This window comes from Pelodiscus sinensis, chromosome 6 (assembly GCF_052426305.1).
Source record: "Pelodiscus sinensis isolate ZL-2025 chromosome 6, ASM5242630v1, whole genome shotgun sequence".
Classification (NCBI taxonomy): Eukaryota; Metazoa; Chordata; order Testudines; family Trionychidae; genus Pelodiscus; species Pelodiscus sinensis.
The window spans coordinates 38092725-38118681 of NC_143057.1; the positions used below are offsets into that span (position 1 = coordinate 38092725).

The 25957-nt window shown below is 43.8% G+C and overlaps 1 protein-coding gene across 1 annotated transcript in view; it reads right to left on the reverse strand.

The window, feature by feature from the left end:
- Positions 1–25957, reverse strand: part of LOC102454459 (guanine nucleotide-binding protein G(q) subunit alpha) — a 221744-nt gene that overhangs the window by 59956 nt on the left and 135831 nt on the right. The window contains exon 3 of the mRNA XM_014573325.4: positions 16836–16990. Within this exon, the coding sequence (XP_014428811.1) occupies positions 16836–16990 (155 nt within the window). The remainder of the gene's footprint in view (positions 1–16835; positions 16991–25957) is intronic.

Genomic DNA, 25957 nt, shown 5'->3' on the forward strand with positions numbered 1-25957 from the left:
TGTGCTTCTTAGGATTCTCTCATAGCTCTATGAACTCTCCGTGCTGAGCAATGTCAAAGCAGCACAGCAGTGTCTTCAGCCCTCCCCCTGCAGCAGCAACCTGCCTGCTGCTGTGTTCCTAGAGCAGGGCAGAACAGAAGCATTTCAATGATTTGTTCCTTGTTTGCGCCCCAAATGGAGCAGCTCACTCATCTGTCAGATTCTTCCCAGAGCTCTGAAATGGATGGGGCGCATGCCTGCAGGGGAGCAGAGTTCACAAAACACAGTGCATAGCCATTAGGGCAGGCATTGTGGGATTCTGGCAGAAGCCAGGTCTCTCAACAAAACAAACAGCAGAGTCCACCCTGGCTCTTTGCTGACAATAGAGGGAGGGGAAAAAAGCAAAAGTGTCTTGCAGGGGTGGAAGTTTTTTGTCTTCAAAACTGAGTATTTTTCCCGACAAAAAGTCACATTGCAGTGTAAACACTCTCACTGTTTTGTCCTGAGAGAGGTCCCTGAAGAAAGATGGAGAAGGTAGTGAGAAGAGGGTATGTGGCAGGCTCCCCAGCCCCGCCCTCTTCTCCCCAAGGTCTGGTCCCTTTCAAACGCAGGCCCTGAGGCCTAGTCCAAGCTCTGGGTGGATGGGGTAGCGGGGTCCGGGCCCTCCCTCTCCACCAGACCCCAACCCAGGGCCCTATTAGTGGTGGATGGTTCCCACACCGGCTTGGCGGGGAGTTCTCCCCGAAATGCCCGAGCCCACCGGGGTGTTCCCTACCCCTTGCCCTGGGTTGCCCTGGTGGCCGACGGAGACCTCATCTGCAGATACTGGGCTGGCGGCGGCTGTGATGTTGGCAGGTCCGGCGTCTGGGTGGACGGCCCCCTGGGGTCGGCATTGTGGGTGCGCTCGACCCAGGGACGGTAGCAGCAACGGTGACGGTCCCAGCGACTCTTGCTCCAGCGGCAGGTCCGGCTGTGGCTCTGGAGGTTGGGCAGGAGCTTCTCCCTCCCCGGAGGCCAGCTCCAACTGAGCAGCCCGGCAGCCTTTTATACCGGGGCTGCACTGCGAGCATGCCCAGGAGGGCTGTGGGGGATGGGCATATTCCACCCAATAGGCGGGCTCTCTGCCCCCCTGTTCAGTGCGGGGCTGGCCAGCCCCATCACACGGTGTAAAGACAAATTGGAGGGTGTATCCCCATGCCACTATCTGAAGGACCCATTTGTCTGAGGTTATGCAGGACCATGCAGGGAGGAAATGGGAAAGGTGGTTGGAGAAAACCAGGGATCCTGGAAATAGCTGGTAAGTCATCCTTGGGTATACCATTTAGCCCCTTGTTTAGTGTGGGTTGAGCCCGATTGGGCAGAGGATTGAGGGCGGCTTGGGTATTTTTTATAGCCCTTGATTTTTTTGGATGGTGGTTCTTCTTGTGGCTGGTTTTCTTGCCCTTGCAACTGTTGAGGTTTAAACTAGTTATGAGTTGGGGCTGGGACATACAACCCCAAAGTTTTCAGGGTTGCATGGGAGTCCTTTAACCTGTCAAGCGTACTGTTCATTTGCTCCGTAAACAGAAACTATCCATCAAAATGGAGGTCCTGTATTGAATGCTGAGCATAAGTCAATAGGCCAAAGAGATGAGAAGCTGAGATGCCTGGCGCATAGAAATGACCAAAGCCATCATGTGAGCTGCTGAGTCAGCTGCACCCGAAGTCACCTACAGAGCCACTGTTGCTACCTCCATAATGCCCTCATCTATGATGCCACAAAACTCCTTCCTGGATCCCCTGGAAAGCAATGCCTTGAACTTGGCCATGGCCTGTCACATTGTGGTTCTAGCACCTTAGGGAAGGCTTGGTAGTTAGCCAGTCTAGGTTGTAAACTGAACAACAAATAAACTTTTTGCCCAAATAAATCCAACCTTTTGGAGTCTTTATTCTTAGGAGTTGCTCCTAGCTGGTCCTCTTCTCCCTTTGGTTGAGAGCCTTCACAATCAGAGAATCTGGAACTGGGTGGGTACAGAGGTACTCTTGACCTTCAGATGAAATCAAATACTTTCATCTGCCCCGTCTCAAAATGGAGGGCAGGGAAGAAGGGGTCGGTCACAAAGAGGTTATGATTTTTACAGGTGCTGAGGAGCAGAGGACATCGAAAAGGGAGTCTGATGGTTCCTCTAATTCCTCTGTTTGGAGTCCCTGGTTCTTTGTGACCCTTTTTAGCAGCTTCTGATGAACCGTGGCAACATCTTATGGAACTAGGCGAGGGGGAGTGGAAATAGCCTCATCTGGTGATGACAAGGACAAATTGGTACTGTGGGTGCCTCCATATATCCTGGTGGTCTAGTTGTTGGTTGCTCCATGTCTTCATGGGCATGAAGTGTGACCACTTTGGGGACTTCCAGTTCAGAGGGAGGACGCGATGCTGCGGCCACATCTGAGATCCCCACCACAAATGGGTGGATTGAGAAGGCTCTGTGAACTTGCATAGGTTTCAGGGGTGCCAGGAGGCTGGCTACTGGCTCTGGAGTAATGAGGGAGGTTGTGGAGCTGGAGCTTGACCAATTGACAACAACTGTCTGAGACAGAGTCAGATGGTGAGTGGTGATGGCCAGTGGATCGGTGACCTCTTGCGGTGCTGACCACTGCACCTCCAGACAGAACACTCAGATTGGGATGAGTCCCTGACATGGGAGGCTGGTGACCGGTGTTGCCTGGCAGACCAGCAATGGTAGACTGGCAACTTAAGCTTCACACTGACAGAGTGGTATTGGCACCTAGAGCAGGACAGAGAATTTGAGTGTACCTGGTGACCAGAGCACCTCAGGTTTGTGAAAGTCTTCTCAGCAATTGCTGTCAATGGGAGGTCAGATGATGGCTACAATCACTGGAACAGTCCCATGATCAGTGCTGAGGTGAGTGGGAGATGAAGGGTCAGTTCTGCTGCACATGCCTCCGCAGGTCCATGTCAGGTATTGGACTGTGTCCTGATTCTCACCATCAGTGCCTCGGGTCCAGGGACCAGAGAGGGCTCTTATGGGCCTGCCTCTTTGGTTCTCAGGCATGTTGGCCCTGTGTGGGCGAGTGACAGAAAAATATTCCCTGGGACAGAGAACAGGGCCACAGAGACAGGGACCTGAGCAGAGGTGGTATATGGGAGCTGCTAAGCTGGTGTAGGTAGAACCAATAGGACCAAGATATCCTGTGCTGCCTGCAGGGCCTCAAGTGTCGATGGGACATCTATTGATGAAGGACCTCACTGCAGTCCGGTGTAGGAGGCCTGGCTCAGGGCGAGGTAGTATGCTTGACTTGAACTGGTGCCGGCTCCCTGAAGGAGGAGTTGAGCCACCCGACGTGGGTCCTGGCTTGCCTCCAGTCCCTCCCTTTCCATTATGGAAATGGGAGCTGTCCCCCGCGCTAAGTTCTTGGTCTTCTTCAAGGGGGCCAGGGCAGGAGACTGGAGCCTGCAGGAAGATAGCACTGGTGGGGTGCGCCACACCGATGCCCCATTGACAGTGCTGAGTCAGACCTCTGCTCTAGTGCCAGAGTTAATGCTGACTCCACGAGCAGCTCTCAAAAGATGAATGCCCCTGTCCCTCTTTGTCTTGACTTACAAATGTGACCCTTGTTCCTTCTTCCAGGCACCTCAAGCAGCTGCTATGAGGATTGCTGATGGTCATGGAGCACCTATAGCAATCATGTGGCTTGAAACATGGGCTTCAAGGCATGTGCTGACCCAAGGCAAAGTCTCATTAGGACAAACTAATTCTAAACTACTAAGGGATAATTATGAACTATTTTACAGGAAAAGAGGCCATTAGGCAGATTGACTCCAACAACACTAGCGCAAGACAGCAGAAAGTTCCAGCACTGTCACTGGTGGCAAGATGGAACTCAGTGGGGAGTACATGGCACCCCTTGTAACAGGGCTACTCAATGGATACAGGGACAACAGTGTGAGTTAGCCAGAAGCACACTGGCTGCTGGCCCTGGCCCTGGGGACTATTCAGAAGTCATGTACCCACTAAGATATCATGTGGTTACATGACTATTCAATTACATGCTATCCAACATCCAATAAATAAATTAATGGAGATTGCCTATCTCCTAGAACTGAAAGGGACCTTAGGTCATTGAGTCCATTCCCCTGCCCTCATGGCAGGACCAAGTACCATCCCTGACAATTTTTGCCACAAATGGCCTTCTCAAGGACTGAACTCACAACTCTGGGTTTAGCAGGCCAATGCTCAAACCCCTGAGCTAATCCTCTTCCCCTACTCCAGGGATTGCCTACTGATACTGATTTACTGATACCGCTAAAGGAAAAGCTTCCAGCACAGGTGCATGTAGAAAACGCACACACCTAATGTGGAATGGACATGAGCAAGCACTTGAAGAGCAAAATCTTGTTGACACTTGTACTTCTAAAATAGGTATTTTCTTCATTTGTTAATTTTTCAATTTACAATAGTAATAATGACCCTCTTACACATTTGGAATTTCCTGGCAACTGGTATTAGGCCCAATGCAAAGCCAGAAAAAACATATCTACCCCAGACAAGTAGCACAGTGCACTGCCAGCAGTAGCAGCAAGTGGCTACACAATTTAGGTTGAAACTACATAGCACCGTGAAAATATTTTTATTATTTGCTGAGTATTATTTTATTCTGATTACATGTATTGTAGGTAAAGTCTTTCACTATATTGTACCTATTCAGCTAAGCATTTAACCAAAACAAAACAAAACAAAGACAAAACAAAGACAAAACAGCAAATTGCATAGTTACTTTAAAATACAATTGTACAGGTCTGAGTAAATTTATCTTACAGACCAAGTTTAAAATGTTAATTATAGCTGCAATCTGTTTTGTAGAAATGAATTTGAATGTCTGCTGAGGTAATTTTCAAAGGAGTTGCTATAGCGATAGGCACAAGGTTCATTACCAAGGTAATGTGTGTGTAACATGCTTCTGGCACAAGCTCTCTGCTGACGTCAGGAAAAACAGCTACAGTATCATAACATATTTGGGATCTGCACGCTAACCTGGAAGAGAAAGGCATCTGTTGTTTTCTGGTTAATGTTTAAAAGGGGTGAATAAAAGCAAGCATTTAAAGTCCTAATCCTGAAATGACTTACACAGAGAGGCTACAGAGCCATAATGCTGGTAGTGATACTTTTGAAACAAAATGCACAGTATTCCAAAAGTTCTACTTGCCTAGTGTGACAACCCAAGTGGAAAGAATGGCATAATGCCAACCTAACTACTTTCATATTTTCTGACATGGTTTTCTGTAGAGATGGCATCATGGAACATGACACCAACATTCTTATCATTGGAATAACACTGCAATGGTTCTGACCAACCTCTGTGTGCTGCTCTTCAGGAAGGCGAGCACAATCCCCTTCATTTTGAATCAAGACTGAGTGAGGTCTTGGTTGCATTTTCGCTAAGGTTAGTTACTCTCCAAGGCACCCATCAGTGTCTGTTCTCAGCTAATGGTATCCAAGATTCATTTCTACATGTGTTCACTAAAAAAAGAGATTTTTGACACATAACATTAGAGAGAAGAAATAATAATGCACTCACTCAAATGAATAGTATAGGAGGCTCCAGTAAGAAGCAGACCCCAAGAAAGCAATAAATATTGAGTCGTTATATATGGCAACAGTTTCCAAATTGTGGTTGGTCAACCAGTAGTGCATGCAGAGTAGTTACTAGCAGACCTTCGGGCTTCCTTCTTGTTCCTATCTGTTTCCACAACAGTCCTGACATTTTGTTAAAAAAAAAGTAGCTCAGGGCTACTAAAAGTGGATGGATACACGGAGGCGGAGCCAGCTTAGCTGCCTCTACTACAGGCTGCTGTTGTGAAGGACGTAGTCAGGCAAAAAGACCTATCCTCTGAGTCAGCAGCTGCTCATGGGACTGCCACTGGTGGAAGATTAATTATAACTGAGGGTTAACTGAGGGCTAACAGGGGAAAAAAACTAGGGTGGCAACATGTCCAAGAGCAACAGAGGAAAAGTGTTCGGTGACTGGGCAACAAGATCATATGTCTAAGGGAATGTGAGAAAAAGGACGCAAGTGGGCAGGCAGCTTTTGTGAGGGGAGAGGAGTACCAGGCAACAAGGAAGCATGGAGAAGGAGAAACAAGGGACTGGCTGGCAGGAAGCTTGTGGAAGGATGGGAAAAACATAGTAATTAAAAATGGCTAAAATACAAACAAATTTTACTCCTATTACTTTACCATGTAAGCAAGTGCCACAAGAATGTGGTATGACCACATGTGAGGGAAGATGACCCGATGTGGTCATAATGATGAGAAGTGTCTATTTTTACTGATATTTATTATTTGTATTTGGGTACCACTCCAAAGCCAGGCTCCCATTGTGCTCTGTGAAGATGTGGTCCATACAATGAACGTATTTGAGAAACCATGACATCTACAAAAACCACCAGGTTTTTGATCTCCTAGATTTGACCTAAGTGCCTTTTGCAGTCCATTCTCAATCCCAGACACATCACATGTTTCTTCTTTCCAGCTAAAATCCCTCCTCATTTACATGTAACACTCTATAGATTTTGGGACAACTAAGAATCTCCAAAGCCAAAGATAAAAGTTATGTGTGTTAGATCTAGGGATGTTAGAGTATAACCAATTAACTGTTTAACTGATAAGCTGATGCTTAGCAGCTAATGGTGTTGATTACACTCAGCCAGCTCCTGGGGAGATGGCTTCGCAATGGTAGGGCAAATGAAATATAATACCATGCGCTTTTGGATAGGAGGGATTCTTTGGTCCTTGTATACCACTATCCACTATACAAAAGCAATACATGCTTTCTAGTGACTGAGGGAGAATTCCTCCAATTCAGGCACTGGGTAGAACGTAAGTCCCACTCTGGTGAGAGTGTTAGAGTGGGAGGGGCATACCAGCATAATGGCATAATGATAAGTTTTATGAACACGTGATAAATTCTTGAAGGAGGCTGCATATGAAACTTGTTGTTGAGACAGAAATAGTACCACTACTTTCTGAGTAACTTCTAAGTACAGTAGACTTCCGATAATCCGGCACCTTTGGGACCTAGGTGGTGCCGGATTATCGGATATGCCGGAGTACCAGAAGGTACTATAAGGGGGAATACTCCCAACCCAATCTCCCTTCCCCCCCCCCATCTTATGCTCGGATCCCGGAGCCACTGGTAAAGCTGCGGGTCTCCTTCCAGGCACTGGGGCACGTGCGCTGAGCGGCCGGCTTTTCAATGAGCTGGGCAGGATGCCGTGTGCAACCCAATCCCCCTCCCTGCCCCTTTCTTTCCCCAGAGCCAAACACCTCCCCTCCCTGCTGTCACCCAATCCCCCTTGTCCCCCAACCTTATGTCCGGGTCCCAAAGAAGCTGCCTGTGCTCAGTGGCCGGCTGCTAGCATGTGCAGGCTGGACACTGTGTGCGCTGGGGACCGTGGGCGGAACGGTGCGGGCCATGAGCGTGCATGCGGCTCACAGTGGCCCGGCTGTGAGAGCAGCTGACCTGAGCAGTTCCGGGTTCCAGTTGATGCTGGACTATCAGGAGTGCCGGACAACTGGATGCCAGACTACTGGAGTTTTACTGTATAACTAGAACCACTGCAGGACAGTTCCAGGCACACCATCAGAAATTAATCTCCAAAGCAAACAAGCTTGCTGAAATAGCCACTGTTAGGAAAAGGGTCAAAGCTAACTGGAATGTACTCCTTCAAGTCTGCAAGATCTCTGCCATGATGTGCTAGGACATAGTCAGGAAATCAGATGATGTTTTTCATCCAATGGAAAAGAAAAGGCTTGGCCAGGAAACCACTGAATAACTATTCCCCACATACTGTGTCTGAGGCTAGGTTTCCAATAACATTTTACATATAAGCACGTTCATATATACCCCAAAGTAAAGCCGGGGAAGGGGGAGGCTGAATTTTTCCAAACACAATTTTTCCAGAACAAAGTCTTCACAAATGAACTCTCTCATACATACCCCAGACACAAACACTGTAAATGACAATAAAACCCTTTGCCTAATGAGAGCTTATGAATAAGGCTGCCTGAAAAATGGAGAGCAAACAATTTAATTAACCATCCCATGCTCCTGTCTTTTGGGGATCTGGCTGAAATAGAGTTGAGATTGAAGCCACCCTGGCTTTGATTTTACAAAACCAAACTCTGTCAGATGAGACTGTAAAAACCAACACTGTCCTGCCATCTACTGCAAAATAATCTGTGATTTTTATTATTGTAATCATTATTGATACTAATTGAGGCACGAATTCAATAAAAACTCTTTCTAACAATTGTGAATGTATGTACATTTTATACGCCTGAAAGCACACACAACCAAAGTATTTCTTGGAGAAATGTAACATTTTTAAAGCTGGTGTAGTGGGATTTCTCTAACCTCCAGGATTGATGCCAACAAAACTGAGATAAGTATCCTCTGGGTAATGTCACAGTAACTCTGTTTTATGTATGCAGTGAAGTAAATGGAATTGATTTTCAGTGTATTAAAACAAGCTGTGAACAAAGCTATAATGTAAACAAGTACTGTCTGAATCCTCACAGCTTTTATTAACTCGGGAAGATTAATATTCCTGAGGCTTCATACCATTATTGAGAAGTTAACAGGCACATTTGAGAAAACTGTTACAGTTTGAAGAGTATATCTAACAAAAATCTAAGGAGAATGCAATACGCCTCTTGGTTGTATGTGTAGAACAGAAGGTAAAGGAGGTGGACACGGGTGCATTAAATTTGTTTTCTTATCCCATCCCACTCCTGCCCAACTGCCTCTATCAACTTAGATTTTTCTACACGAGTACTTCCAGGAACCATTACCAACAACAAGTCTGAAAAACCCCACCAAATCATCAGAATCAAAGAATTTCCATAAAATTTCAAACTTCTGCTATTGCTCTGGATGGGAAATGAGGCTGAAGACTTAGATAGTAAAAGTAAATTTAGAAGTGTATGCATGTGCATGGGCGAATACACACACACAGACACACACAATTATTGTTTTACTCCCTTCCATTCAAAAGTTTTTTAATTTCTGTCATAGGGATTTCTGCACCACTCATCATGGTATTTTCTAACCACATTCCAGTTTCCATTTGTCTTTAAACAGCATTTGTTTGCATAAGGAAGCTTATTAAATGGAGATTCAGTTGCAAGTATTATTACTAAAAGTAGGTGTATATGAGTGCACATGCATGCACACATTATATATATGTGAAAGCACAAGTGTGTGCAAGACATTATCCTCAGTCCTATCTCAATGGAAGGCTACAGACTGTATATTCTTTTGGGTAAGAGCATGTCATACAGGCAGTCCCTGGGTTACGTACAAGATAGGGACTGTAGGTTTGTTCTTAAGTTGAATCTGTATGTAAGTCGGAACTGGCGTCCAGATTCAGCCGCTGCTGAAACTGACCAGCGGCTGACTACAGGAAGCCAGAGGCAGAGTTGCTCTGCCCCGGGCTTCCTGGAATCAGCCGCTGATCAGTTTCAACAGGCTGAATCTGGACGCCAGTTCCGACTTACATACAGATTCAACTTAAGAACCCCAGGTGTCCCCAAGTCAGCTGCTGCTGAAACTGATCAGCAGCTGATTCCAGGAAGCCCGGGGCAGAGCAACTCTGCCTCGGGCTTCCTGTAGTCAGCGCTGGTCAGTTTCAGCAGCGGCTGACTTGGGGACACCTGGGGCAGAGCAGCTGGGGTGCTGCCGGGTTGGTCCAGTAGCGCCCAGAGCAGCGCTGCAGGACCAACCGGCAGCGTCCCAGCTGATCTACCACAGGCGTCTGGAGAACAGCCTGGTCTGCTGGGGGGGGCGGGGCGCACTAGCTGCGCCCTCCTCCCCCCCCCTGCAGACCAGGGAGATGCTGGCAGCGGACCGAGACGCACCGCGGTCCCGCCGCCCAGATCCTCCGCAGCTTTGCTCCGCGTCTCCCTAGTCTGCTGGAGACCAGCAGACCAGGGAGATGGGGATCAAAGCCACGGAGGACGCCGGCAGTGGGACAGCCGCGGCACGTCTGGACTGTCCTGCTGCCCACGTGCTCCGCGGCTTTGCTCAGCGTCTCCCTGGTCTGCTGGGGGGGGGGGTCTTCCCCCCCAGAACACCAGGGAGACGCGGAGCAGCTTTTCTCTCCCCGGAGGACGCGGGTGGCGGGACCGTGGCGTATCTGGGCGTCCCGCCGCTCCCGTCCTCTGGGGCGAGAAAAACCCGGTTCGTAACTGCAGATCTGACATAAGTCGGATCCGCTTAAGTCGGGGAATGCCTGTATGTATTTGCATGCTATGCTATATGCATACCTATCTTGTATAAATAACAGCAACATCTTTTACGGCACTGCAGCATGGGTGAATACCTGACAAAAAGCTGGAACAAATTATTAAACAACTTGTAAGCACCTAGAGCAGAGGTGAGGAACCTCAGGCCCAGGGGTTCCTCCAGCACCCCTGGCTCCCCAACCACCAGGCTGGAGTACACAAAATCTACTAGTCGTGGTCCTCTTAGGCTCTGGTATGGGAGGTGAATGTGCATGTGCCTCTCTCCTTCTCAGTCGGGGGCCACATCAGTGAGGTGTTTTGTTTCATTTGTTTTTTTTTTTTTGCTTTTTACTTGTGTGTGACCCCCGACTGATTTTTCTGTGAGTCAGTGGCCCCCAATCCAAAAAAAGGTTCCCTACCCCTAACCTAGAGGATAATAGTAAGATAAGGAATAACTAGCATGGATTTGTCAAGTGCACGTCATGCCAAACCATGTCAAACCTATCTATTTTATTTTTATGACATGGTTACTGGCCAAGTGGATGAGGGAAGCAGTACACATGACATATCTTCATTTTAGTGCGGCTTTAGACCCACATGACAGTCTCATAAGCAAACTAAGGAAATATGGTCTGGATAAAATTAGTATAAGGTGGATGCACAACTGGGTGAAAGACCATTCTCAGAAACATTCATTATCAGCAGTTTGTTGCTAGACTGGAAAGGCATAACTAGTGAAGCCTTGCTGGGATCCAGTATTATTCCATATTTTAAACTGGATAATGGAGTGGAAATTAAAAAAAAAAATCCAGATGACACCAAGCTGGGATGGGATGAAAGCACTTTGGCACATAGGATAAGAATTCAAAATGACCTTTAGAAACTAAAGAAATGGTCTGAAATCAGCTACATGAAATTCAATAAATACAAGTGCAAAGTACTTCACTTAACAAGGAAAAAAAAATCAAATGCACAGCTATACAGTGGTGAATAACTAAGTACCTTTGAAAAGGATCTGGAGGTGGCAGTGGATCACAAATTTAATCTCAGTCAACAGTGTAACACAGTTGTAAAAAAATCTAATATCATTCTGGAGTGTGTTTACAGGAGTGTCATATGTAAGGGTACATCTAAACTACATGGCTCCGTTGACGGAGCCATGTAGATTTGTTTGTTTGGCAAAGGGAAATGAAGCCGCGATTTAAATAATCGCAGCTTCATTTATATTTAAATAGCTGCCCCGCTCTGCCGATCAGCAGTTTGTCAGTAGATTGGGGCAGTCTGGACGCTCCCCTGCCGACATGAAAGCCCTTTATCGACCTCCCTGGTAAACCTCATCCTACGAGGCATAACGGGGAGGTCGATAAAGGGCTTTCAGGTCGGCGCTGGAGAGTCCAGACTAGCGCGCTGAGCTGACAAACAGCTGATCAGCTTTGTCGGCTCAGCGCGGCAGCCATTTAAATTTAAATGAAGCCGTAATTATTTAAATCACGGCTTCATTTCCCTTTGCCGATCAGCCTAATCTACATGGCTACATCGATGGAGCAATGTTGTTTAGATACATCCTAAGATACGGGAGATAAATATCCCATGTGACTTAACACAAGTGGGACCTCAGCTGCAGTATTGTGTCCCATTCTGGATGCCATACTTTAGGAATGATGTGGATAAATTGGAAAGAGTCCAGAGAACAGCAACAATGGTAAAAAGTTTAGAAAACCTTACCTATGAGGAAATATTTAAAAAACTGGGCATGTTTAGTCTTAAGAAAAGATGACAGAGGGGGCCCCTGATAACAGTCTTCAAATATGCAAAGGACTTAATCCATAGAAGGGGAAATTTAGGTTAAATATCAGGAAAAAAATCTCTCACATTTAGCACTACTAAAGAAGAGGACCACTTTTAATACTACCATATGAACAGAGAAGAGTCTTTTTTTTACTGAGCAACAAGTAGGGTACTATCATTTATTGGACCAACTTCTTTTGGCGAAGAAGCGAAGCTTTGGAGCTTACACAAAACTTGTCTCTTTCACCAACAGAAGTTGATCAAGTACAAAGTTTTTACCTCACCCATCTTGTCTCTCAGAATACTAACTGAAATTTCTCTTGAAAGTGTGATATAGACATATTACTGTCTTGAAGGGATGGACAACCTCTGCCCAGTGGGCCGCATGCGGTTCATCAGGATTAGCCACTTGCAGGCTTCCAGATGGTTCACTTACCTAAGTGTTCACAGGCATAGCCACTTGCGGGCAGATGTGGCCTGGCCCACGCTGCTTCCCACAGCTCCCACTGGCTGTGAATGACAAACCATGCCCACGGGGAGCTGCAGGCAGCTATGCCTATGGATGTTCAGGTAAACAAACCGTCTGGAGGCCCACCAACAGTTAATCCAGACAAACCACACGCAGCCCACAGGCCAGAGGGTCCCCATCCCTGTCCGAATGTTAATTAATATATCAAAGTCATCTTAATGTTAAATAATTGGTTGCTGAAGTATTTTCTACAACTTTAGGAACCTTCTTTTGGTAGCCTGAGCTAAAGGGCAGGTCTAAGTCCTGGAGCTGCCATCAATGCTGGACTCTGAATTCCATATGTAGGAGCCATTAATCAATGCAGGACCCAGAAAGCTGTGAGGTGGAAAGGACTGGAAAGAATTTTCCCTTCTAAAACATGGAAGAGTCTGAAGGGTGTCATACTTGTCAGGTACCCGTTAATAGAAGCTACAAAAAAATGAAGCTTCTGAGCAGAGACAAATCATCTACCCTGCCTTTTTCCCTGTGGTCAGATGCAAAATAAAAGAAGGGATGCTATTCTACCATTTTTTTACTAGAATGCAAATTCTGACAACTTTGATGCCACCCATAGCAGACTGTGCATATCTTTCTTTAGTTAAACACTGGACCAAACTGCCTAGGGAGGCTGTAGAATTTCCATCTGTCAGGAATGGTCTACTTATTATATAGCCTTGCCTTGAATGCAGGGGACTGGACTAAATGACCTATTGAGGTCGCTTCAAGTCCTACATATTTATGATTCCATAATATTATTGTCACCCTCCTTTCCTGCATATTTTGAGTCGCAGTGAAATAGTTAGTTTGTTGATATTATACTGTTTTAATTAGGGCTCAGTGTCAACACTCCATGCAATGTACAGGAGCAGTTCATATCTCTCAATGCCACAGTGTTTCAGCCTGTCTGCAGACTCAGGTACACATTGCTGCACTGATTTGCATCTGGTTGATACTCTGAAGGATATCTTTGCAGCCTAAGGGGCTAGAGCTTTAATTTAAAAAAACCTGAGACTTACTGACACTGGAGCACAAAATACAACAAGCAAGGGTACTATACTGACTTGCTAAACAGCTGCTAAGAGGAACTATTAGACTCTCAAATTGTACAGGAACATGGGGTGAGAATTTGTGACTTCTCAAGGTAACAACTGTCCTTCATTTCCATTTTCTTTGGCACTAACAGGGCTGTGTAGATCAGTGATTCTCAAATATATATGATCACGTCCTCTTCTTTGCATCTGTACAGGTTGAACCTCTCTAGTCTGGCACCTCAGGACCTTACCGGTGCTGAACTTGAGAAGTTGTGAAACCACAGGAAGTCGATATTGTCAAGCAGCATTACCAACACTTCCACTGTTTAATGGGTTCTTAGAAGACATTTAGGGGTAAATAGAACTAAATTACAGCACAAAACACTGAAAGCAGGATTGGTGATTCTAAACAAACCTTATGGGAGTTGGGAAACTTGGTCACACCCATGATAAGTGGACATCAGGCTAACTAACATCATGCCAGACCATGGATGTTGCCAGACCAAAGAGTGCTGGATTAGAGAGGTTCAACCTTTATTAAAGTTATAAATGGAGCTGACTTGTTTTTGTTGTTTCAAGCTAAATGCTGGGCTCTGCCTATTTTACCTAGTTACTCATCTCAGGACTGTAACAGCACCAAAAAGTGGAGGCAACTTGGTAAGTCCCTAATATTTACTTTCCCCATACTTCAACACTGTAATTGATATGAGAGTTCCCTTATAATTTTGCTAGTTTAAAAATGTACGATTGTTCAGAATATTGGAAAATGAAACGTGTTTTTGAATAGGAGGGATTCTTTGGTCTTTGTATGCCACTATCCACTATACAAAAGCAATACATGCTTTCTAGTGACTGAGGGAGAATTCCCCCAATTCAGGCACTGGATAGAACATAAGTCCCACTCTGGTGAGAGTGCTAGAGCGGGAGGGGCATACCAGCAGTGGGAAGTGGTGAGGTCATAGCGCAAATCACTATGGCAACTCTGGGCAGCTCCCAAGTTGTAAAGATGCCTATGGGCAACCTAGGCAGGTTACCGCAACTTACAGTAATTCCCTGAATGCTTATCAATATATTAAGGAGGTACTGATTTTGTTGTTTTGAAACAGATATACAGCTGCTGGACAGGCTTCCTCATGGTGCAGTGCAAATGAATCTCAACCCAAGACCTGTATTATGCCTCCTATGGCTCAATACAATTCAAATTTGTACAAACAGGTCTTCTCATTGACTTCAATGTGTGCTGAATTATGCCCTTACTTCCATCCTGGGCATATCTTGAAGAGAAGCCTCCATTTATTCCAAACTACTCACGGCTTTGACATCTGAATTAAGCGAGACTGGAATGAGATGATCCATTTAATTTGTCCTTCTAATGTACAGGCTCGATCCAGATTAAAACTGATCCCATAACTGCACAGCCAGGAGGCAGCTATGTGATTTTTTGCAACAGTTCAAATGATCAGATAAATAGCCTAATTAATGTTACCTTTAATGGAATAACCAAATAGTTCTGAGTCATGGTCAAGCATTTCCTGTCACGCCAGAAGAGTTTTACCTCAGTTACTGCATTAAATAACTAAATACAGTCAGACTTCTTGGAGCCAGCCTGCAGGCTGTCCTAAAACTCCACTGTAAACCTCCACAGCATCATTATTTGAAACTTTTGACTCAAAAAATATAAGCCCAAAAGAATTCCAGGTCAAGGCTGGCCAGATTAATACTTAGGTTTTGATTTATAACATCAAGAATTCCACATGTGATACTTTTAGAGGCAGATTTAACCAAAGATCTAGCAAAGATTGCTTATTCTTTTCCAATTAACTGGACTGAAGTTTCTTATATTGTGCTAAGAGTGGCAAATATTTTCCACTCCCTTTTAAAATTAAATTGAGTTTTCAATTAAGAGTTGGCCTTCCTGACAGATATTTTGTTTTAGTTTTATGTCCAGTTTGTTCTTCCTGCTGCTTCCAACACTTCTCATAAAACATAAGTCACAGTTGCACAAACACAAGAACATTGACAAGCTATCAGACATCAGTTTCCTTTTTGTTAACAAAAGAAATATTATACAATCAAGTGTCCTGACACCAAAGCAAGTACTACACCAGCTTAAGTTTGTCACTTTTCCATCATCCAGACTACAAAATAAATCTCAGTTATACTGAAGAAGGCAATAAAAAACCAGGGAAGACAGCAATCTACTGAGAGGTTCCTATTCTTATCAACTCTGTTAAGTTTCAACTACTGAATTTCAGACCCTCACACTCTACTTGTGTTCCTTTCTGTATGCATATCCATGTGTGCACTTTTGGCCCAAAAGAGCTACTGTAAAATTTTGAGTATAATGCACACTTTTTTCCCGGTTTTTTTTAGCATCAAAGTTGGGGTGCGCATTATCTATAGGAGGTTTTTAAAAAAAGTTTTAAACTCACCCTTGGCAGGCACGAGCTGGGGGGGAGGGGGAAGGGAGGCACGGACTGGGCTGGGGGGGCAGCAGATGCTCCCTCGGCACGCTGGCAGCTGAGTGGGGGATGCTCCCTCGGCAGGCGCGAGCTCAGCGCGCAGACATTTGGGCGGGGGAGGCTCCCCCAGCAGGCATGAGCTCAGCGCAGGAGAGCTCAGCTGGGCAGGGGGACCCCGCGGCAGGTGTGAGCTCAGTTGGGCAGGGGGCCCCGTGGCAGGCGCAAGCCCCTTCCTTCCTATGCATTCCTTAAAATCTTGAGTATAATGGGGGTGCGCATTATAGATAAGAGTTTAGTTTATTCAAGGATTTTGACCTTTAAAAGGCAGATGCGCATTATACAAAGGTGCGCATTATACTCGAGATTTTACAGCATCCAAGGTCATTCCTCTGCCCTGAAAAGAGTTATTGATCTATATGTCAGAGGTTGAGCAAAAGAGCTCAAGGGCACAAATACAATAAAAAAAAAATTGTTAAAATGATAAAAAGTTTTCTATTAAGAAGTCTTATTCCTGGTTTTCAAATTATAATGGATTCATGTTTTAGGAAAACTATACTATACTACTAGCAGTAAGTGAGACCCCCCCCCCTCTACATTTAACCTTTGTAATTCAACTTACAAAACACATAATGGTGTATATGTATGTTGTGCGTGCATACGTTTGCTTATACTGTGGGTACATGTAGATACACAGGTTGCAAGCTGCTCTAAAATATAACTAGATTTTTATTTTAAATTAAAAAGAAAAAAAGAATATCCAATTATCCACATCCATGTATACTCACTATTTAGTTGAGTCCGATAGCTGATACTCCCGTCGTCGGTCATAACACTCTTGGATTCCAGGGTCATTCCATAAACTCTTTATTGCATCTACGTAGGGATTTTCAAATGCTGACACCTTCTCTATATCAACTTCTCGAACTAACTGTGCATGGGCCTAATTCAAAACAAACAAAACAATAACTTTCACTCTATTTTCTGTGTTTGAAGATTCCTCATGAACAGCGTGGTTAAGCTGTAAAAATGATCTTTACAAACAGGCTATTTCATTATATTTATATAAGATTAGACAAATACACTTTGTTTGGATTTGAAAGAATCTGAACGTACTTCCTTGATAGTTGAAGGTATATCCAAATACCTTGAGGAAATACTAGACTGTAGGGAAAGATCTTGGGTGCTGGGTAAGGTGCCACAGCAGTTGGGAGGACTGGTGGGGAAGGCTACAGGAGGGTTCCAGGAATGAGAAGGGAGAGAAGTCTTCATCTGCATCAGGGGTAGGCAATAAGTGGCCCATGGGCTAGCTGTGGTTCAGCAGAGTTAACCTCTGGTGGGCTGCTAGACATTTTATTTATGTGCTTGCAGCTGGCCACGTAGTCCCAGCCAATAAGAGCTGCAGGAAGTGGTTGGGAATGGTGAACTGTAGCCAATGAGAGCTGTGAGCAGCCATTCTTGGAGACATGCAGGTAAATAACACGTCCGTGGCCCACCAGAGGCTAACCCTGGTGAACCACGTTCGTCCACTGGCCACTTATTGCCCACCACTAATCTACAGATTTCTGTACATCGGATTTGGATCAGAATATTTAGTTTCATGCTGCTAGAACCAGGCAAAAAGACATCTAATTTCATACATTTAGTAAGCAGTTGAACCCATGCTACTTGGACAATGTCTTTAAGGCACAGACCTTGACCAGATTAAGTAATCTTTATGCATATTAGGATGAGCATTTTATAAGAACCTCCATTCAAACAAATGGATTTGGTAGATGGGAAAGGGAAGAAATGTTGAACTGGTAGGGAAGAACAGATACCTGAGATTAACTGGTGAATGAGTGGGTATAGAGAACAGTGCTGCATGAGCTGAGGAAGAATGGTGACTAAGGATGCACTGACACTAGAAAAAAAATTGGATTTGGATATGGTGGTTGCTTTTTTAACCACATGTAAGTTAACCCTTGGTAACATGCGATAAAATGATAGTGGGAACAAGGTAGTTACTGTTTTAACAGATGTGATCAGATCAAGGTAAACACTATTAAAGCTGCACTGATAATCTCCATTAAAATGATAAGTATTTTGTCCATACTCGGATTTGAACACCTGCTAGTGAGCATGAGGTAAAAAACAATAACAACATTTTTTTTCCTAAGGAAAACAAGGCTTTAAAGGGTTGTCTACATAAAAACTGAAAGAATTAAATCAATTGTAATTCACACCTTTATTTCTTCTGATGCAAACATCTGGGTGGGCACTCTTATTGCAGAATAAAAGTGTCCAGTTTAGCGAATAAATGGTTACAATTTGCACATTTAAATATATATATTCAGTTAGTCGAATTTTCAAAACAAGTTTCTATTTGCATTTTTATTTTTATTTTGCATTTTACGGTTTTCCAGGTGCAGTCTTGCTGTATATAAAACTAAGATTTTTTTTAAAAAATAACTCTCTTACAAATTCAAGTAGATTTAGACACTAAAGGGGAGGGGAGTGAATAATTTCCTTATACTGTTCAAAGAGATCCCCCAGAAAGGGGATCTTGATGCCATATCAAAACCTGGTTAAAATTACCACTAAGGAAGGAGCACGAATTAGATGTCTAAAAATGCTCTCTTAAATACAGCCAAACAATATTAGACTATGAACTGTGGAGATCCTTTAAAGCACGCTATTAAGGGAATTGCCTACTGGAAGTGATCTTTAGAATAGATTTCAACATTTTAAATATGATTAAAACATCTTGGCAAGGAACTACAAGAAAAACAGCAGAATGATTTGTAAGTTACGATCAACAAAAAGTTCTGTACTTTAGAACTTAGCTCCAGGAATCAGGACAAGCTATAACATAAGACACAAATAATTCTGTTCCCACGTCTAGTTTATATTCTAGGAATGGAGATATGTTCCTGTCTCTTATTTAAATATCTCACTTAGCTTAGTATATTGTCACAGGATTGTTTCTATAGTTTTTTGAACTCTCTCTTGCTTTCACACACATTTAACTTAGCATTTCTAGGACAAAGGAATCTCCTAGAATATCTAGAATAGAATACATTATATTCAAGCAGAAAACACAGACTCTGATATCAGTTTGGAAAACAAATAAAAATATTAAAAAGGTTTAATTAATTTAAATATTTTATTTTTTTCCAAATTGTTGTGTGTTGAATTAATGTTTAAAATGTAGATACCATGCTGCCAGCAAAATTTTATATATATACTCTGTTACTCAGTATCCTGAGTACAAAGTTATTCCTAAAATAGCTATTTCACAGTCTGCATTAACATCCAGGAGGCTGAAGGAAAAGAAAGAGAATATCTTATTTTAGAGTCCAAAGGCAACCATATAGTTGAGGAAGAAAATTCAAACCATCTGGAAGAAGAAATTATACCCGTGTGTTTCAGCACATATTTAATACATAAAATATTCACTTGTTAATATAAAAATAAGCTTAATATAGAACAAGTTATTTTCACTTTTTCCAATAAAAATGTATGTTTTGAGGATATTACAGGGTGTAGATACCATTAAACTAATTATAGTGTTTGTCATTACATAGCAATAATATTATGGCAAAACATACAATATTGTATATTATCAGGATCCATGATCTGCAGGCTCCAAGGACTGTTTCCTGGCATATTGTATCCATCTTTTCTTACAATAGGCATTTGGCACAAATTAAAGAAGTCTTTTAAATACAGCCAATAAGTAACAAGAGACAGCATTCTACTAAATATGTACCATAGCTCTTGTATAACAGTACAGACAAGTTTCTAGAACAAATCCTTCATCCAGTCCAACTGGGTAGGATGCATCACCAAGAGTTGTCAGATAAGCTAGTCAGCAATAGTGCAACAGAATATACATAAAAAGGACCTAAACATATTACCCAGTAATGGGACCCTCTATGTCTGGCAGTGTGACGGGGCGCTGGTTCCGACCGCCCCGGAACCGGGGACGCCCCACACTCCAGAGCCCGCGAGGGGCAAAAGGGCGGCTGGCAGGACCACCGCGGCAAGAGCCGTCTCCAGGAGCCGGAGATGCGGCAACCCGCAGGCGGCAGCCCGAGTCATGTGCCCCACATGTACGGGGCAAGCTGGGAGCATTGACATCACCCGGAGGGAATTTCCCTTCCCGGGTGACGTCATCAGAGGGCGCCCGGGTAAAGGGGGCGGGGCCATGGAAGGCGGGTCCTTCAAAAGAGGCCAGAGAGCAGGGAGAGGAGGACGCTCCGGCTGGGGGAGAGGAACACGGTACAGAGGGAGCCGCGGTTGACGACTGGAGAAATGGAGCAGCGGATCACCGAGAAGGCGAGCTCGGCGAGGAGGAGGAAGCAACCCAGGACGAGGACAGCCGGCAGCGGCAACACCTCAACCGAACCCCGGGGGTTGGTGAGTTACGGGGGAGTCCCCACCAACCAGGCAGCGAGCTGACGCTGCTGCCTTTAGGGTCCTGGGTCGGGACTTGGAGCGGGGGCGGGCCCAAGTCCCCCTCCTCCGTTGCGGGTGCCGTATAACACTCGGGAAGACCGAAGTCGAGGAGGCCTTGGACCGGGCTTTGGCCCTTGCCGTTTCGGAAGGGATGAAGGTGGGGGAGCACATTAGGGGCACGGGTGGTAAGTGAAGGGACAAAAAGGGGAGACGCGGGCAGGGGGCCCCGATGATGACAGGGCTGCAAGCCTGAGGGGCAACCTGGCCCGCGACAGGCAGCAAATACACTTTTACTAGCTCTTGAAGTAGTTGTTCTATCCCTAAAGACTTGAGACATCTACTGATTGTCTAGGTATAATTTTGTGAAGTAGTCAAAATAACAATTTTGTGATAGAATTCAGAACTCCCATTAAAATCAACAGGAGTTTTCATGCACAAAGAAATGCAGAATTGGACACCAAGACTCATCAGCAAAAGTTACTCACACCCTTGTTGCTAATTTTGTATTTTGGTAGTGTGTGGGGGGGGGGGGGGGGGGAATTGTGAGGTTTTTTCTTACCAAAAGTAAGACTCAGAACAAAGCAGCCTTTTTAAACACCAAAATCATTTCTTCTATCTAAAGGAAGGGAGATACTCTTGCTTCCCTGTTCTAAAAACCTCATTTTCCTCTTTCTTTATCCTAAGCTGACATATACAGTAGTAATGCATTTCAGCTTTGAGTTTTAGGAGAACACTGTTCTCCAACTACTGTCCTTAAGACAGTGGCCTGCAACCTTTTTAAACCTTTTTGAATTTATGTGCAATTCAGGACCTACCTCAAAACCAAACACCCTTGTCCCTCCTCCTTCCCACCCCTTCTAAGGCTACGTCTAGACTGCAAGCCTCTTTCCAAAGAGGCTTTTTCAAAAGAAACTTTCCAAAAAGCCTCTTTCGAAAAAGAGCGTCTAGACTACAACCAGTACTTTCGAAAAAGCAAGCTGCTTTTTCAAGAGAGAGCACCCAGGCAGTCTGGATGCTCTCTTTTGAAAAACAACAGTTTGAATTACATAGAGCCTTTTTTCGAAAGAGCGCTTTTGAAAAAAGGCGTTATTCCTCATAAAACGAGGTTTTCCGCGGTCAAAAAAACTGCTGCGTTCTTTCAATTTACTTTCGAAAGAATGCAGCAGCAGTCTAGATGCAGGGGAAGTGTTTTGAAAAAAGGCCTCCTCCCCCCCTCTCCCCCCCGAAAAAACCCTGTAGTCTAGACACACCTCAGAGGCCCCATCCCTGCTCACTCCATCATCCCTCCCTCTGCCATCCTCACTCACTTTTATCAGGCTGGGGGCAGAGGTCTGGAGTGCAAAGGAAGGGGATGTGGACTCTGATCTTGGGCTAAACGACTTGGAGTGTGGGAAGGGTTCTGAGCTGAGTCTGGGGCACAGATATGAGGTGCAGGAGGGGGTTCAGGGTGCAGGCTCTGGGAGGGAGTTTGGGTGCAGGGACTAGGACAGGGGTTTGAGGTGCAGGAGAGGTTCAGGACTGGGGTTGGGGTTTGGAATGCAGGCTCCAGCTGGGCACTGCTTACCACAATTGGTTTCCTGGTGATGGTGCAGGGGACTAGGGCAGGCTCACCCCAACTCTGGTCCTGAACCACTCCCAAAAGCAGCCAGCAAACTCTTGTCATCCTTGGCCTCCAACTCTGTGGAGATGGGGGACAGGGTGGGAGGAGGGGCACCCTGACATGAGCACCCCTCCCTTCTTCTTCCTGTGCCCTGCACAGCAAGCAGGCGGCGCCGAGGGTTGAGGGGCAGCCCAAGGCAGAGGGCAGCACAGCAGTGCTGAGAGAGGCAGATGAAGAGCCAGCACTTGATGGTCTCCTGGCCAAACCTGTCAGGATTACCTGTCAAAGGCTCCAAGATTTACCAGTAGATCCCGATCTACTGGTTGGTGACCAGTGCCTTAAGAATTAGCTAACATTTGAAAGGCATGAATAGTGACATTTTGATGATTCAGACCACTGAAATGCACAGGGTTAGAACAATTTATTCAAAAGAGAAAAGGACAAGAGTGATAGTGGTATGAAAAAACAAACGGCAAGATTCCTTTTCATTCCTCACCAAACCCATATGCATGGGGAGAGTCAGTGGGGCCAATAATGAAGAGTCAATCACTCTGACCAGGCCTGTTGGCCATAGGTTTGAGACTCCTGGCTGAGATTCTTTGTTGAATCAGGATGGACTTAAGTAGGTACCTGAAGCACCTCCTTAAGTAATCTACTGAATCAGGTCCCATCCTGCTTACTGAAGTCATAGGAAGTTTTGCTGTTGACTTTAACAGGGGGCCATAAACAAGAATTTCCTTTTCAGTTTACAATAGGGGTTGGTTTTGAACCACATACATTAAGTTTTACAGAGAAAATCTTTACACTCTTTATTGAATCTGTTCCTGTAATACTTTTTTGGTTTACGTGAAAAACTGATCTAAATTGTGATATATGCTAGCAATCTGTACCAACCAGAAAACTCACTATGGGTTTGCAAGTTACATTTTTCTTTTTTTTAAAACTGAATACTCTTTCTGGTTATGACTTTTTCTCTTGGTTTTGCATGGATAGACTCATGATGGCTTTTATTCTTCTGATATTCAGATCTTGATTGCAGTTGTATCATTTGAAAAGAAATCCCTCCTCGTCACTTAGATATCTACAGTTTTTATAAACTTGGCTATTTGTTCGGGTCCCACCTATATTCTGGACTTTTTTGTACATTACACATTTCTTTCTTTAATTCTTTGCCAGTTAGCCCATTTTATTGGCTTCTGATTTATGGTTTGAGAGACATCAATAAGCCTGATTTGTGTCTCATTTAAATTAGAACTAACCCCATTGAAGTCAAATGAGTTTAGTGACATACATTTAATGTGAAAAGGGAATTAACCCAGATGTCTGTTCACATTGGTTCTAATTATTTGCTTTACCTTTCTCACACTATTATAATGGCAAATCATATGCATTTAGTACTGCTACCTAAATTGTATATATAAAATATGCAAAAATTGAGGACCCTGTATTAATCACTGAAGTTTGTGCTAGGGATGTTAAGTATTGGTTATTTGACTAGGCATAGAGTATACATGTTAGCATTTCTAGAGCTATTTAATTTTAAACAGTACATAAATTGCATTGTTATATTCGCATCTTCCATAAGCCTCCCTCTTCTCAAATAAACAAAGGAATCAATATATTCCCCTCCATATAGGAAATGTCTAATATTCCATGAAGGAGAATGCGAACAGTTTTACTTTCTGTAACTTGTGTATGTTCATATGTATTTTTACTAACTACGTTACATTTCTGGTATTTATTCACAAAGGATGGAGTTAGGCATTATAGAAAAGAATATTTTCTTTGCTCTACCCTGAACAATATTAGAGGAATCAGTTTGAAGTTCATCTTTGCAATAATGTGTGTGAAGGGTGGAACTGGGAGACTAAGAGAAGACTGGCAAGATAACTGCAAAATGTGTGTGTCATGGTATTGACACTGAATTCTAATCAAAATCCATAACATCCCTATTTCCCATTCCCGCCTCCCCCATCAGTTTCTACTCATCTGTTCAGTAGCGTCCCCATAAGGGGAAACCTGCCAGAGATCCAACAGTTGGTTTTCCAAGGCCTCACCCTGCTTACTCCATCCCTTTCCTCTCCCATCCTCACTCACTTGCACCAGGCTGGTTGGTGACCACTGGTCTAGTATTATTACCGCCAATCACATTACAAGACAACAAAGGGATCTGATCATTTTGTAACTTATTGTCCAGCTTTCATGTTTTCCACATACCAGCTCCAGGTTGCTTGGCTATTTCTGTCAAACTGTTGCTCAACAAATCAAACCATTTCGAATTTATCAACATGCACATTTACAATTATTTTTGAGTATTTGGTTTAATGCAGAAGCCTGACAAATCATTTGCTAAAACACAAACTCCATCAAAACCAAACACAGCATTTATGCACCAATGTAAGCCATTCAGTTAATTTTCTCATTTCTCATTATTTGAAAAATGACCAACAGCCTTCAAGCAGCTTCTCCAAATATACACCTCTGACAATTACATAGCTCAAAAGAAGTCAGGTCAGGCTGCCAAAACAAGAAATGCAACATAGAAAGAGAGGACTGTATCTTTTCATAAATGCTTTCCCAGGAGGACCTGTAGGCTAAGGATGCTGTATCTGCTTACTCCCAAGAATAACAGATCATTCTTTTGTTAAATTGGCAATCTCAGAAATGCTGTCAAGCTCTTTATGGGACTCCTTCTCTTATTCTGCTGTCAGATTTTGGATGTTTACCCTGACATAACACATAATGGATTTGGTTTCAGTATTTTGTTTTTACAGAAAGACATCTGATATAGTGGACAGACGTCTATAAATATTTCATAGAAAGTACAGTATCTAATCTGCCTATTTCTCAACTCACAAGAATGCAGAAATGGCATTTCCTACACAGACACACAATTATACACTTAATACATTACATGTGAATATGCACACAGACTCATTGGCTTCTTCGTGCGCTCTCAGTCTTTAAGGGATCACAAAAAACCTGTTGCTCTGAAACAGACACAGGCCTCAAACACAAACCACGGATTAAGAAAGTGTATCTGTGCTTAATTGAAAATTTTCTTTTGGGAATATTATTAAGACTCACAGATCAGAAGTGAACCAGTCAATCACTGGCAGCAGGTGATGCCCTGCACCTTTAAGTTACTTTGAGTTTCACACACAGAATAATTCAATACTATCTTCATGAGTTACAGATATTTTTCAATTTTATTTTCAGGAAAAGCACAATTTCTCCTCCTGCATAATGTGGGGAATTCTCCCTAACAAAACAAACCCAAACCTTTGTATATCCATTTCTATCTTTATTCTGGAGAATCTGGCAGACCAGATCTGTGACGTTTATTACTCATTTTCCACTTCTTCATGGTGCTAAAGATCACAGATCAGTTACATTGGCATATTCACAGCAGTGTGCCTCATTGGTGGCAAGCAGGACTATCCTTTAAATGTGGACATTTAAAATGAGAGTCTAGTCCAGTCCTGGAGGCTGAGGCATGACTAAGTATTATCTAGATCAGTGGTTCACAAACTGTTTGGCCCGTGGCCTACACTGTTCAAAGGAAACCTTTCCATGGATCACCAGCCAACCACCTATAAGGACAAAATGCCTTCGCTTATCTCTAAATATCTTAAACACTAACTTATTCATACCAGGCTACTGGAGCTATAACATAAAGTGGCCTATATAACTGGTAAGAAAGGAAATGTTAATCAAAATAAAAATAATTAAACAGATCAAAGGCTTTAACATGATCATTTTAGTTTACCAAACTTTGTTTTAAATAAAGATAAATATTAATTTATGTCCAAAGCATAAGGTTTCAACATCGTCTTTATTTATGGCTGTTATGGGGAACCGTTTTTGGGT